The 16088-nt window shown below is 36.8% G+C and overlaps 1 protein-coding gene across 3 annotated transcripts in view; it reads right to left on the bottom strand.

Moving 5' to 3' along the window:
• Positions 1 to 14690, bottom strand: part of chchd3a (coiled-coil-helix-coiled-coil-helix domain containing 3a) — an 89065-nt gene extending 74375 nt beyond the window's left edge. The window contains exons 1-4 of one of the 3 annotated variants that reach the window (XM_026923295.3): positions 14643 to 14690; positions 14403 to 14492; positions 11434 to 11635; positions 11050 to 11343 (exon numbers count right to left, since the gene is read on the bottom strand). In XM_026923295.3, the coding sequence (XP_026779096.3) occupies positions 11050 to 11343; positions 11434 to 11635; positions 14403 to 14483 (577 nt within the window). In that variant the 5' untranslated portion in view covers positions 14484 to 14492; positions 14643 to 14690. The other 2 variants (XM_026923296.3, XM_026923297.3) reach the window with 2 other exon arrangements.
• Positions 14691 to 16088: the final 1398 nt, after the last annotated feature.

The raw sequence follows: 16088 nt of genomic DNA, 5'->3' as shown, positions 1-16088 counted from the left end.
TGACTCAGTCATCTTTTTTTTTTATTCACTGATCTGAAATGAAAACTCAAGACAATGTCTGTCCAATAACTGACAGCTTTAACAGATGCTTTAAAGCAGCCTATATGAATGAAATGATACACCAGTCTCTCCTGACGCATCGCACAGCCAAAATGAAAGATCTGTCAACTTTAAGCAGATGAGAAGAGTAAAATAAAGCAGGACAGCCAGAGAGAGAGAGAGAGAGACAGAGTGAAGCAGTATGAGACGGCTGGTAACAAATTGAGAAAGAGAGAAAGAGAGTGTGAATGTCTCTGTGGCTAAGCTCATTAAGCTGATCTGTGTCTCGTTAACAGGAAGCCGTCTCATTATGTTTTATGTGGTCAGGTGACTTGCACGCTGAGCGAGAACCGGCCCTGCGTCTCATCTCTTGCACTTGGAGACTGTGGATAAAAGCAGTGGTAGATTTTTTTTTTGCACCTTTTTCACGCAGCACATGGTGGTTTTAGATAATGATGTGGAAAGGAGACTGTAGAAGATCAACACCATCACGCTGGTCGCTTTCGAAATTCTCTCTCCCTTTTATCAGAGGAGTATATAGTTACCGACTTGGCCTAAAACTTTTCTTTGTAATGTTGTGTTGTTTGGACATGCACCATAAACCTACCATATCTATTCAGGTCCAGGGGGAAAAAAAAAAAATCAACCCCAAACACCACAAAATATGAAAGCATACTAAAGATTACTAAAGTAAAGTCTCAACTTTAGATGCTCTTTTGTATACTTTTCTGGCAACAAGCTTCAACATTTTGAAGGTTGAAATCTGACTGGCTCAACACTTTCGTGTGTATGCACCAGTTTTCAGTAGGAAAACCCTTTGAACACCATGACAAAGAGCGTGTTACTGAACAAAATATAGTCACTGGACTAAAAAACTAAAAGAGATTTTTCTAAGAAAGTTATCAGTGACTAACCTCGCAAGTTTGCCCAAAGTCTGCGGTTGGCCGTCTGCCACGTCAGTCAAACTGCCTCTTGGCTTGAAAGCTTGATTTATGCGTTCTTCCGAAATAGGTGTCCGATACTTTCAGAGGTTCAGAAAAAAATGTTCCACCCTAGTAGCATTTGTCATTTGAAACAATTCGGGAGGATTGGGGAAAAAAATGTACCATTATTCCGACTTTAAGCATCGTGGCATCATTGACTAGGCACATTATTAATTTATTAAAATTAGTAATACTAGCTAAAGCTTAGCGCACATATTCCAAATTTTAACAGAACTGAAGCAGATTTTACAGTAGATAAGGTGCCATGTACAGATATTTATTTCCTTGGGTGTGTGGAACATTCTTTTTGGCAGAAGCCTCAATTCTGGATTTGACTGAAGAAATCCAGGCATTCAGAAAGCTCCCAAATTTCTTACATTTTCACTCATAGGTGGACATGAACAGTTTTTTTTTTGCACTCAGGTAATATGATGTGAAAATGAGAGAATTAAAAAGCAAGATACATAGTATCTTGTAGTTCAAGATATGATATTACAGCCCTGTGAAACTGGCTTTCAAAACCATTTACATTTGTTTGTGCTGATAGCTACATTAAAATATGTAGATTAAATTAAAATTGAAAAAAAAAAATGTAAGTTAAAATTTAAATTTGTGCCAGTTAGGTTTTTGAGATATTATAGCATTATATAAATATAGAATCTTAATAACAATGTTTTCTTATATAGCAGTTCAAATCTAAGTGCTTTCCATAAATAAACACAAAATGAACATGAATGAATTAACTGTAATTTTATGAGAATTACTATGAATCATAAAAAAAATTAATATTATATTGTTAGTATACTGAACAGATGAAGTGAACAAAAACAAAAGTACAAATAACACAAACTAATCGTGCTAATTTGGTTAAATGGGATTTAATGCACTGTGACATCACTATATTTAAACATTGGTACATATTAAGCCTGCATTTGTTCTGAGTTGGTTCAATCCTTCAATACACGCTGATATACACTCTTTATAAAAAAGGGAAAAAATCTCTAAGTACCAATACAGAGCAGGCACAGCATCAGAGGATAAAAAGTCTTCCCCTTATGGCTCTCAGAAGCACAAACACATCCATATGTATGATATAAAATGATGACTCATGAAGTGATCTAAACTGTACTGCTCTAAGGTCTTTCAAGCTCATTAATCCTGAGTGTTTTCAGCACTGCTAACTATCTTGCAAATAGCAGTGCTGTCATGAAGTTCACTTTGTGAAGATAATGATGATGTGGTCATGGAGCTTTTAGCAGGGTTTTGGTAATCATCATTATTACACATTATTCAGTGTCTCAATTCTTTGTCATCCAGAATGGAACTCCACAGGATTAGGTGACAGAGACAGGTCCGGGTAATGTCTTTAACATACGACGTAAGAGGACAACATCACCGCTCAACAACTTAATGATGGTTTTTTGTTTTGTCAAGGGCACAAACATGATGTGCTATATTAAAAAATTTAGCTCCATAAAATCATTCTCTCCTTGGGAATTTATAAACGTTTTTGTTTCCCTTAGTCTGTATTAATGCACATACTCACTTACTAGTTTGCCAAACATTATTACATTATATTACATTAGCTACCACATTTTACCCTGGTGAATTAGGTTTCCAGGCAACCAAAACATGAGACTAGGCATCACATTAGAGTTTTTACTTGTCCTGAGGGCTAGTTAATGAATTGATTTGCCCATTCTTGCGTAGAGTAAAACTGTTTGTATAGTGGGCCTCATTTACCAATCTTTTAGTAAAGTTGCGTGTAAATGTTTTTTCTTTTGCAAAAAAAAAAACATAACAAAAAAAAATCCCACCAGATTTCCAAAAATTTTGCTGATTTTCTTCGTACTCATTTGCCTACGTTGCTAAATGCCAGTCAGCTGTAAACTATCAAGCTTCTTCACATTACAGCTGATTTACATTTAGTAACAAAACTCCATAAAGGTAAAGCTCACGGAGCTGATCACAACAAAATATCAGCTAAACTGTGAAAGAGCACCTCCCAAGAGCGGTGTGTGCTAAACCTTCCACTAATGCAGCTCAGCCATTGCAGCGTGTCAGTTACCATAAGAACATACTAATGCCTCCTCCTTATACCTTTTATAGGGTGCCATTACTTTTATCCTTTTTGAATGGCTGGAATTATTTTGTCTTAATTTATGGATCTCATTTGGATCCTGTTCTTTCAAGTCATTAATATGAAATAAGTGAACGTCATAAAATTTTCACTAAGTTGGTGTGTGTAAATTAAATAAATAAGTGATTTAAACTTGACAGCATAACTGGTATATAAAATTACAGCAATTCATCACCAGTTAATTGCTGAAGCTGATCAATCGAGGTTCACATTAGTGAGTCTCCTCATACATATATTTCAGGAGATTTCATGGACTAGGAACATTTTTCCAAACTAACTGGATTTTCATGAATACCACACTTCTTGTGTAAATCCTTGGAAAAATATGTCAGTGTTATTGAATTCTATATTATAATAAATACTGAGATAATTCAACATAGAAAAATTTATCATGACAATATTATCATAATGTCACCCAGCTCTCCTCAACTGTATGCCAATATTCTAAGATTTTTCCAACACAACAGATTTCTGATGTTCCAGGTGAGAATTTAAACCACCAAATTTAAAGTTTCTTGTTTATTTGTATAAATAGTTCCTTATTTGTACTATAAATTGGTTATTGTTACTCTAAAAGGGAATAATCATTACAATTGTTCCTTACAGTTTTGTTTTACATTATGTCACTAAGTTTAATTTTAAACTCAGAGGCCCCGCCCACAGCTCATAGAGTATCTGATATCTTTTGTACACTTTTCTGGCCACAGGCTTCAGCATCTTGAATGCTGCAATCTGACTGGCTCTTCACACATTCATGTGTATGCCCAGTTTTCTGCAGGAAAATGAACTTTTCAATGACATGGCATGAATGCCACAAGCTTTACTGAGATATAATACCTAGAGTTGAAAAACTTTTAAAGAGAATTTATACAGTTTTGTTTGAATCAGCTGGCGGTGAGTATATAACAAAATCTCACGTATTTGTTTCCGGGCAACAGAAGAAGTCTGGAAATACATACCACCATTTAATTTGCCAGATGATCTTGATTATTAATTATACTTAACTCTGACAGTGCATTTGAGTACTAAGAAAATACCTGTAGTTCCCTGTGGTTTTGTTGAGAGTTAAATACCAGCGACATTTGTTAGATCGCTTACCAGGGCCTCAGTGGGAACACCTGAGTACAAACGTCATGCAGAGCAAGCTTGGCACAAACTCATAACTCGATACAAAACACATTTTCTGAATGCAGCTGGTTATAAATAGGAGCAGAACACTCTTTATTAAACAGGTGTTTTAACAGAAAGCCTATCAGCTTTAATTTGCTAATTAGAAGCAACATGAAAATGTGTTAGTTGATTTAAAATGGCTGATTGCTGAGCTGGACTAAAAAGACAAAAACATAAGCGTTGCTTTGTCAACATAGGAACACAGGTTCAGTCGATATTCTAGAGGGAGTTTAAAAAAATGCACACATAGCAGCACTCTTAGACTCGGGGTTAAGATAACAAAGCATTGTTGTGGGCAGCGTTCCAAATTATTTGCATAATGCCACCCACACGGTGCCTAGAATCCCAGAGGCAGCATGCTGTGGGGGAAAAAAAAAATCAACCCTAAACACCACAGAATATGAAAGCATCCTAAAGTTTAGTCTCCACCTCAGATGCTCTTTTGTACACTTTTCTGGCCACAAGCTTCAGAATATTGAAGGCTGTAATCTCTCTCTTTCTTATGGACGCACTTCTGTGCACCAGTTTTCAGTGGGAAATCCTGTCAACACCTTTTCAACGGGACATGTCAAAAGGAAGAGAGCGCAAACTGGTAGAAGCTTTATATCATCACAGAGCGAATCATTTAACTTAATTTCTCCTAGCAAGCTGGAGGCGTCAATTTTTTTAAATCGGGTAGCTTGAAGAGAGTTTTTTTTTTATTATTAATGCTACATCATTTCATTTCTTTCACACTGTTTTTTTTTTAATTATGATGCATTAGAAGACCAATACAGACAGAATAAAAATAGTATGTAACCTTTCTCAGTGCTTCCAAGCAAATACATAGTTCAAAGTAAGCTTAGTTATACTAATGTTAATTTATTTTTAAAATACGTTATACTTATGTCAATTTATATTTAAAATAAGTTATACTTACATCAACTTATACTTAATATAAGTTATACCTTTTCTGTAGGTTGGTTGGAGCAAATTTTCTCTTTCAGTTCAATATTTAGGAACTGTTTTGCAGCCTAACTTTCAGCTACCTATATTTTTTCCTGTTTGTTTTGTATTCACTATTATACAACTTGTTAAAATAATTTTACAAACACCTCGTTATTAATCCACCGGTTGTGACTGTAATTGCAGAAAAAAATTGATGAATTTGTGTGAAAAAAATTTTTCAGGTTCCAGTTTTCTGGGGGCCGACCATTCAATCTGAATGAAGCGATATGCAAGTCATGGCAAAAGATAGTAATCTTTAGAATCACCCAAAAAAAGGTTCTTTAGCCAGTTTGCTGGCTTTATCTCCACGACACAGTGAGTCACAGGACAGAAACTTGCTGCCGCGGTCATGTCCGAGTAGTTTACTAGTAAACCTAATGACACTCAGCAGCGCTGCTCCATGGATTTAGGTTTTATTTTTGTGTCTTTTTTGTGTGTGTTTTGTTTTTTAATCTGTTCTAGACGATTAAATCACTAATTAAGATTCTTTTAATGCTAAATCACTAGCAGGGAAAAATCAATATTGTTCAAGCGTAAATTATAATGTAGGACAAGTCAGCTAATGCTTCACGCTTTAAATGGAGTCTGAGTAAAATTCAAAAGCTTTGAATCGCGTAATAGCGGGCAATTCCCGATTTAACGGTGAAATTCCGTGTAATTTTCAGATGAGGCCACAGCAAAACCTGCACCCATCCGTCAGCAAAAGCACCAGCATTTTATTTAAACAGGCAACAATGCATAATAATATCTCCATTATAACTATATAGAGCTCAAACAACTTATAGATTACCAGGACATCATTAACTAAGATATATATAGCGAAATCACACTGCTACTACATGTAGAAGTAAACAACATGCATTCCCAACAAACTTTCCCACAAAAAAAGAACAATCACAACACAGTGGAGGCAGAACAAGTTTAAATGGAGGTCCTAATTACCTCCAACATCAATTCATTAACACAAGTAAGAATGAATAGTTTCATTAGCGGTCTAGTGATGGCTATAAATCATAATACGAGGAACCTGAGTGTGTGCTCAATTTCCCAAAGAGCAGCTGAACTTTAGAACGAGGAAAATAAAGCACATTAGCCTGTACGGTAATCTAATCTTTGAAAATCTATAGCGTAATGGTCCTGAATTTGTCCCTTACATATTAGGAACGATGGCTTTCTGGGTAAAATTTCATGCTCTCCAGCCCTGAAGCCAGTGCTACAGTCAGAATACAACGAGACAGAATACAACCTCGTACTTTTATTTGAGTAACACTGAAGAATAATCCTCCATCTTATAGTCTCTGCACTACGACGGCGCTCGCCTACGCTACACTACCAGGGTGCACGAGTGGAAATCTGCAATAACAGCCATAGATTTAACAGTAAATTGTAGGTTGTGTAGCATAAAGTATCCATTTATTCTAATGTACAACACCCAAAAACACTTTTTAAATAAATCAGCTAAGGGGCTGTACAATGTTCTGCCAAATTTTAATGTTCAAATTAGGCTTGTGTGATATTGATTTTTTTTATTTATGATTTTACCGTTAAAAAAAAATTGTGATAAATGATTTACTCATCCAGAACCTATACTCTAAAAAAAACAAGACAGAAAAATGAGCATTTTCACTGAGCATTTCCGATTTAAGGAGTTTGCAGGACAGCGTAGTTATATTATCAGCTGTGTATTTGGGAACTGCTTCAGCGTAGACATGCTGCGTGTTTACTCAGGATTTCTGGGGGGAACAGGCGATGTCAGGAAATTGTTTTTGGTCGAGTTTTTTTTGGCATTGCTCCAGTGTTTGTTGTGTAGCAAGATTAAAAACTCGTCTGTTAAGAGAATAATAGAAATAGAAATCGAGTAAATATGCAGCATGTGCAAGTGAAGGGGAGTCGGGATTTGGCACAGGAGAGAAAAAACATCGTAATTAATCACTTTCAAATTATCATCAAAATTATCATTATTCGTAAAGTCTTACATTTGACACTTCGCTCTAGGCGTGTTTAATCTTTTTATGTCAAAACTGAATGAGTCAAAATTTCCCTTATAAATATAGTGATAACTGATGTTAATTGTCTAATATTAGCTAAGTCAAACAAACTTTTTTTTCACATTAATGAACTCAATATATTCTACATTGAGATGCGGAGAAGAAGGCGGAGCTTGCAGGTAGCTTAAGTAAATACCGGAAAGCTCAAAACACCTAAGCACCTGTCCGTCATTCCAGATTCACATGTCGATTAGTTCATCTGCTGTTTTATTGGAGAAAAAAAGGAGACCTTTGCGTGATATTTCGTACTAGCGTACTCCAATGTCAGAGTAAACGTCACTGGATATCATTGCAGTATATTATTGCGTAGAGACGATTAAAATCGTTATACAGCAGAAGTCTGATTCAGATGTACTTAAGAATTAATGAACATATATTTGGTTAAGCGTTATTTTAAGGGTCATTAATGTGGCGTAATCAACTATCATTTTGTACTGCAATTATACCTTCCTCCTGTCCAGTAATAGAGGAGAAATAATGAACAGAAATATTAAACGCTATTAAACGCTTTACTGAAGGTCAGCTCGGTGAAATTCAAACTCCGTAAAAGCCAGAGAGGAAGTGTAGGAGTGGAAATCTCATCGGATTAATGAATTTTATGTGGAAACGCATGTCTATTAGAATCTGTCGGTCGGTACAGATAGTTTCTATGCTGTATTTATTTACTAACCCAGTGAAGGATGAAAGGCTGAGCATGGGAGATGTGCCGGGTTTAAAAATATAAATGTAAATGTGAAATGTAAATGTATGCAGCATTGCTTCGAGTGTGAAATCTGCAACATCAAAGTGCTTAATTTGTGTCCATTGTAGCATAAGACTTTTTTTTTTTTTTTAAGTCCTGACACACACCTTGAGAGCGCAGCTTTCTGCAGCAGAACGTTCTCAGAAGTGGCTTTCCTTTTTCGTATGTGTATAAGGTGCATATAACGCATAAAATTTAACCGCTTAGTGACACCAATATTCGAAAACTCGTGTCTCAAAAGGTTAACTGGACAGTCAAACACCCGTGAACATCCCCACTTTTGACATTAACATTTTCTCTGCGCTACAAGACAGGAGTAATTAAAGTAACAGAACATGCATCTTATTTCGAATGCAACACATTCTTTTAACCTTTTCATGCATAAATTATTTTAAAATAAAGTCCAGATTCTTTAAATGTTTTATTACTTAAAATAATGTGTCATAAATTTTGACTAAATAATATAAATATATTAAAAATTAAACGTGCTGTCCAAAGTGAAAGGGTAATATTACACATGGTACACATGGTGGAGTGTATTCAATCAGACCCTGAATCAGAACTGGATTTGTTTTTTTTTTGGAACTGGAGAACTTTATATATAAAAAGGCATAACTGTATTTTTTGTTAGGATTGATTTTATTATACTTTATTTTACTACGTTACTATACTATATTTATTATATTTGCAACGTACATGATTTTTTGTGTGAAACAAAGCAAGGTGGAACAGAGTTTTGTGTAAGTTTTTATGTTTTGGTTGTCTAGGATTCCCATATTTTCCTTTCCTGCATAAAGTGCTTCAAGGAATGAATAAATAAATAAACTTAGTATTTTTTTAAACAAAAAAAATTTGATGATGGTCCAGCGTCATGCCATCTCTAGATAAAACCTTGAAAATTAAATAAACAAATAAATAAATTAATTAAATAATCCAATTTGTTAACATTCAGGTCTAAAATATTTAATGCTGATGACTTAAGCATTTTTTTTTAACAACATATAGCAATATTCTTAAAACAGTTTAGGATTGTTGCTTGATGCAGCTGATTTCAGAGGATTAAAAAAAAAATCAATCTATCTTCAATAAAAATACTAATTTTTTTAAAAAATTTAAATAAATAAATAAATCCTAGGATGTTAATTGGAGTCTGGGATTTATTATTATTTTTTTTTACTTAATTTTGGATTTTATGTAGAAAGTTTCCAAAGATACACCACAGATATGCTGCACTGAGAACGATTTGTGTTAAATTAAAGTGACTTGAAGGTGTACTCTCCTAAAACACAGATATAAGCATGGACGCTGTGCATGAAAGGATTAAATATGTTTCAATAGTAATAAGATAACTCCTCTTCTACCTACAAACACAAACATGGGAACAAGTCCAAGTTTAGAATCCGCACTTCCATCGGAAATAATTAATACAGAATTTATAATGTGCCTCGTTACTGCCAGCAGCAAGTCCAACTTCAGAGTAGTTTTCTGGTTTCTTCGTCCACAAACACATCTTAAAGTTCAGAAAGTTAAGCTGATTAAGTGTCGAAAAAGATGTTACTTCACTTTAAAAATAGTTAAAAAATACTGTGTCTAGATACTAATGAACTATTTCATTAGTATGAACTTTTTCATTCATGAGCTTTACAGGTTTTATTTCACTGCATTTAAAACACATTTTTATTTTCTGTTTTATGGAAAGATTTCCAACAGAACTCTTAAGAAATAACAGCTAAAGTGGTTCTCAAATGATGGTTATTTAGCAAGATGTTAGTAAAATGATAAATAGTTTCTCATGAAGAAAAATAGAGCGTTGATTTCATTTGGAAAATATGCACTTGCATTATGCCCATCGATGTTTAAGTTTTTAGGAGCAGAATGGAAATAAGCTCTATAGCTTTTCCATGTATTTATCCTCAATGATTTTAATGCACACAAGACTTTAAAACAGAGAGCATTATTACTCCAGTTCTGAAAATCGTTACACTGGCAAGTGTTGCTACTAGTGTAGAAATCACAAAACCACGGTTTGACCATAGTATTGAAACTTATAACTCAGAATTTCTGACCTCCAACCCAGAAAAAAAGCAGTCAGCATATGATGTCATCAACATGGCCGCTCACAGCGTCAACAGTAAATAAATCACCATTTCACTTCTTTAACTGAGTTTATAGTAGTATTTACTTTAGATCAATCAACATAAACACTTTCTGCAATGCCCATTTTGTATTTTAACCTATCTAAATCTGGAATACAATAACAATAATTTTTATATCAGTTCTTTTACTACCTTTTATGTTCAAATTACTTCATTCTGTCTGTTCGACTTAAAAAGCAAACCTAATGCCACTCAATCGGTAAAAACATCTGGACCAAGCAAAAATAGACAGTTTTAAAAAAAAAAAAAAAAAAAAAAGAGGGTGGTGTGATTGCTACTTAATAATTAGCACCTCCACCGTTTTTTCAGTTCTTTTTATAGACCAAAGAGACTTCAGTCCCGCCTTCTTGTTTCCTGTTGGCTCACAAGACTAAGCTCTGTGCATTCAAACATTAAAGTTAACCTAGCTAAAGCTCAAAGTCGGTACGAAATGAACACAACGACTACCAGAAATAAATGTGTCATTCACGTCCTATGTCCTTTCCCCTTTCGCTTTTGCTTCTCTGCCAGGTGATTTTTATTCATGCTCTGTCCAAGCACTGCTTTAGCGGAGAAAGCAGAAATGCATTGTTTTCTGTGTATCTCTAGCATCATAGCAAAGGAACTTTTCTGAACCCCAAAAATAAGAAATGGGATACCGTATGTCCTTACAGATGTTATGGGCGGACACAAATGAAAACCATAAGGACCATAAGTGTGTATGTGATAACTTCTGAAAACAGAGGCTGGGGTAGAGATGATGCACCTGTGTGTGTGTTTGTGGTGTAGTTTAATTTCAGCTCACCTGTTGAAGGTGGAATCACAGGTTCCTCTAAAATAGGAAGAGGCAGTGAGGGAGCAGAGGGAGCAGCGGGGGCAGCAGGCTCAGCTGGGGGGGTAGCAGGGTCAGCCGGGGTGGCACAGGGGGCAGTTATTTCCACACATGGAGGAGGAGAAGGTTTGTGAGGGAGGGGAGCAGAGGGAACAGGGACAGGAAGGGGAGTTGCGACAGCTACTGATGGAGGAGGAGGAGGCTCAGAAGCAAGGGGAGGGGGTGGAGGAGGAGGAGCTACTAAAGAGGCGGGGTCTACAGCTTCAGCTAAGGGAGATAACGGAGAGGAGGCATCAGGTTTAGCAGGAGTGACACACTCAGCAGCAGCAGCAGCAGAAGGTGGAGTGATAAACTCACCTGCAGGTGCTGAGGCAGGAGGTGGAGAAGTCGGAGGAGGTGCAGGAATCTGAGGCGGCAGAGATGTGATGGGGTCAAACGCAGGACGGCTCGGCGCCGAGTAGGGCTGAGGTTCCACTTTGGTCTGAGGTGGAGGTGGAGGAGATGATCTGGATTGTGGTTTAGAGGGCTCTCGCATACGATTGATGACATTCTCTGAGAGCTGGAGGGGGAAAAAAGCAGACAGATGTTTAAATAGGATAATGCGATCAGTATCATGGTACATTACATCGCAATGCGGTTTTCTAAGAGGATTCTCTAATGTTACTCTTTTCTATGTTGCATAAATACATAAATAAAGCCAGTATCCAGTTTCATAGATTCTTGCAGTGCTGCTGCTCTGTACCACTTACAGTCGAGTGAAAAAAATCTGCATCCTCCTTTATTATTACATTCCAGGAAGTTAAAATGTAATATCAGTGTACCCTGGAGCAACAGAACAACAATCAACAAAATAAATATAAAATACCAATTTATGCAAATTATTTAGCTGAATGCAGCTCAGTGAGAAAGAACTTTCATAGATTTTTTTTTTAATGTAACATTTCTGGTATGTTTCCCGAACTGATGATATGGCTTTAAAAAAAAAACAAAAAAAAAAAACCAACAACAACAACAACAACAACAACAACAACAAAAAACGAAGGTTTAAAGATAAATGTGTGAGAGAAGTGTGTGTTTATTCTCCAGTTTCAAAACCAGACGCAAGTCATCGGTTCAGAGTCAAAAGTGGTAACCTGAAGCGCCACTACAAAGCAAAACCACGTCAAACTGTCTTATTTATAGCTGTAAACTAAACAGTAAAGGTTAAGCACTACAAGGATCGCCATTCAGTCATGATAGTCACTTATTCACACCTTTAGTAAGAAAATTCATGTAGCTAGACCTACCTTGACAAATAATCTTAATGAATACCCCTGATCCAAGTCTCCAGCTGTTCTCTGAAGATAGTACTGTACAACATCTGGCTTATAAAATTTAGATTTATAAAAAAGCTGTCAAGATGACTAGACTCAGATTAGCCAAGCAATCCAGCACAGTCAGAAGTTATAACAGAGGAATAAAAGCTGATCAGAGGACGTCTTGCTAATGCAAATTACATTTCCTACACATCAACTTTTTCATTTTGTTAAGGTCACGCTTGTCCGTGACACTCAACTGCATCGTGATAGGATTTTTTTTAATCCCATAGTTTAGTAATAAAGGAAATATTTGCCTGGCAGTTGATCTGAAGCCGATCTGAAGATATTCCAAGAATACAAATAAACATCAAGATCCTGAAGATCAAACAGCAGCCTCATGACTCATCTTTACTGAACTGCTGACAATAAGCAAATTCAGAACTCAGCCCTAATGTTCAGGACAGACTGATCCAGTAGTTATTAACACATCCAGTGCTACGTGTTAAGCTGAGCTGCTTTATTTAAAGACTAACACCGCTGCCAAATGCCCAGGACGCAGATTTACACCACAAGCTTATTCCATTTCACCTTGGTTAAGGTTAAACCTACCAGCAGAGTGGTTTATAACCTGTACACACACTTCACACCCCGCTCGCGCACCCCACAACACGGCTCGCGCACCCCACAACCCCGCTCACTCACTCCACAACCCTGCTCGAGCACCCTACAACCCCACTCACTCACTCCATAACCTGTAGAACGAGCTTTATGGAAAGTTACTGTAAATACAACATTCATTAAATCCGTTACATAGAGTCATCAGGAAAGAAATAAACTAAACATGGCAGACATAATGTTTAAGAAAGATCACATTAATTCATTGTTTATTTACTGCTTATGGATTTCTCATACACACGTGTGCACACACACACACAACAGATCACTGTGAGCGTTACAGAGTTAAATACAGTAAATTGCACGTTAATACATAAATTATGTAACCCTGAAAACTCACAGGTGTTTTTCAACTCCTTTTCTTCAAAGTGTCTAAAATGCCAAAGCACAATAAATAGACAGATAGATAGATTGATTGATGGATGGATAGATAGATAGATAGATATTAACGTGTTTTTTTCAGTGTGAAAAAATTAATTAATTAATTAATTTTAACAAGGGTTTCATTAAGTGTGTGGCTCTGACAGCTGCAATATCTTGCAAAGATAAACATGCCAAAATACAACCAATTAAATCAACAAACAAATAAATTTTTAAAGTTTTAAAGTTTGAAAAATAAATTTAAAATTGATTTTTTTTTAAAAAAGCATGTGGCTTTGAGGGCGACAGTATCTTGCAAAGATAAAGGGGCCAAAACAGAGTAAGCAAACAAACAAACAAATAATTAAATAAATAAATAGGCAGGTAAATAGGTAAATAAGTAAGCAAATGTCAGTCAGTCAGTAAGTAAGTAAGTAAATAAATACACAAACAAATAAGTAAGAAGGTAAGACTGTAAGGTAAGAAAACAAAAAAGAAAGCAAATAAATAAATAAGCATGGAAATAAGAACATAAGTAAATAAATAAGAAATTGAGTAAGTAAGTAAATAAGTTAATGAACTAATTAATTAATTAACTAATTTACCACATGTTTTTAAGTGGCTTTGACAGCAAAGTATCCTGCAAAAATAAAGGTGGCAAAAGAAGAGAGGGAGAGAAACAGAGAGAGTGAAAGAAAGAAAGAAAGAAAGAAAGAGGGAAAAAAGAGAGAGAGAGTGAAAGAAAGAGAAAGAAAGTGTGTGACTTTGACAGCTGATGCACAAACTGTTGCTTCTGTCATGCGCGCGTGCGTCCCCTAATATTTGGCTAGTTAGCTTAGCTTAGCTTAAGTGACCACCGAGTCGGGGGTTTTCACTTTTAACAACAGCGCAGAGTTTTAAAACAAAAGCCACAAACACTTCTGCGTGTCGTTAATCGCTGAGAAGGAGCAGTGCGCGCAGTGTGAGTGAATGAGAGGAGTTCATGGCACTCACCCTGACGCCCTTCACCACCGTCACGTTCTCGTTCTCATCGCTCTCGAAGGAGACGCGGCGCGTGCTGCTACTGCCTCCCATGTCTCACACCTTAAACACACACACACACATACACACACACACAGAGTGTCACTTCATGGATGTCTGAGAAACAGGAAATAAAGCAGAACTATAGACGTCCACTCAGTCTAAAGTTTTATTTTTATTCCTGGGCCGCACGCTTTCCACTCTGACACACACCTACTTCCGCCTTGTCGCCTTCCCACTCAGCCAATCAGGATGCTCGGCGCCGCTGCTCTCCACATTCCTACTTCCGGGAAATCCGTGAGCGTAATGGAATGTAGATCGGGTGTTCTGCGACGGCAGTGACGTGTGCACTTGGATGATCTTGGAAAAAGTCAGCAAGCCCCGTGCAAGAGCAGTGTACAGTACTGGTAGTGTATGTACATGCAATATACAGCACACGTACCGGCCACTTTATTAGGAACACCATACTAATCCTGGATATTAGTAGGACCATCTTCTTTCTCTCAAAACAACCTCAGGTCTTTGCTGCACGGCTTCCACAACGTGTTCCCTCTGAGATTCTGGTCCATCACATAATTGCTGCAGATTTGTGAATCTCATGTTCTACCACATCACAATTCACCAGTCTGAACTGCTGATACAAAGCAAACTGGGTTCCTGAATTCATGCCACTGATGCCAGATTGGTGGCTTAGTGGTTGACGATTTGTGGGTTCAAGCCTCAGAGCCACCACTCTGCCACTGATGGGCCCTTGAGAAGTCTCTTAACCCTATCTGCTCTAGACCCAACTGCGCTCTGACCCAAGCTTCTTAACAGGCTGGCATATGCAAAAAAAAAAAAATAATAAAAAATAATTCACTGTACTGTACAGTATATCTGACTGATAAAGGCTTCTTCTTCTTCTGAACTGTGATGTGACCATCTGCATGTTGCACCAGGTGACATCTTTCCCATCTTCAACTATCCAGTTTCAGTGATCCTGTGCCCACTGTAACCCCAGATTCCTGTTCTTGGCTGCCAGGAGTGGAACCCTCTTGCTGTTGTAGACCACCTGCCTCAAAACTGTGTGTTCTGAGATGCTTTTCTGCTCACCACAGGTGTAAAGAGTTTCTAAAATATTCAATCCAGCCCGTCTGGCTCCAACAACCATTCCTGAGTCACTGAGATCACAATTTCCCCCATTCTGATGTTTGATGTGAACATTAACAGAAGCACTTGACTTGCATGATTTTATGCATCGTGCTGCTGCCATGTGATTGGCTGATTGGATAACTGCATGAATAAGTAGTTATCTGATCAACCAATCATGTGGCAGCAGCACGATGCAACATAGGACAAACAACATTTTACCCTCAGGGTGTGCAAACTTTTGCCCTCAACTGTACCAAACTAAACCATCTCAAATGATATGGTACATATAATTTGGGATGATTTAGTTTGGTACAGATGAGTGCAAAAGTTTGCACACCCTGAGGGCAAAATGTTGCTTGTTAGTTTTTTACTGACATTTCTTTATTATCCGGAGTTACATATAGTGAGGAAGAATAAGTATACAGACATGTTTTTTATTGAATAGACAGTGTATATATCCACTTCAAATGTCTTTTGACTTTGTATTTATTAAACATGGACGAGAAGGAATGTATTCACAGCTACACA

Source organism: Pangasianodon hypophthalmus, chromosome 18 (genome assembly GCF_027358585.1).
Source record: "Pangasianodon hypophthalmus isolate fPanHyp1 chromosome 18, fPanHyp1.pri, whole genome shotgun sequence".
NCBI classification, from domain to species: domain Eukaryota; kingdom Metazoa; phylum Chordata; class Actinopteri; order Siluriformes; family Pangasiidae; genus Pangasianodon; species Pangasianodon hypophthalmus.
Note: the sequence above shows the minus strand (reverse complement) of the source record. Positions and strands in the feature narration are given on the sequence as shown.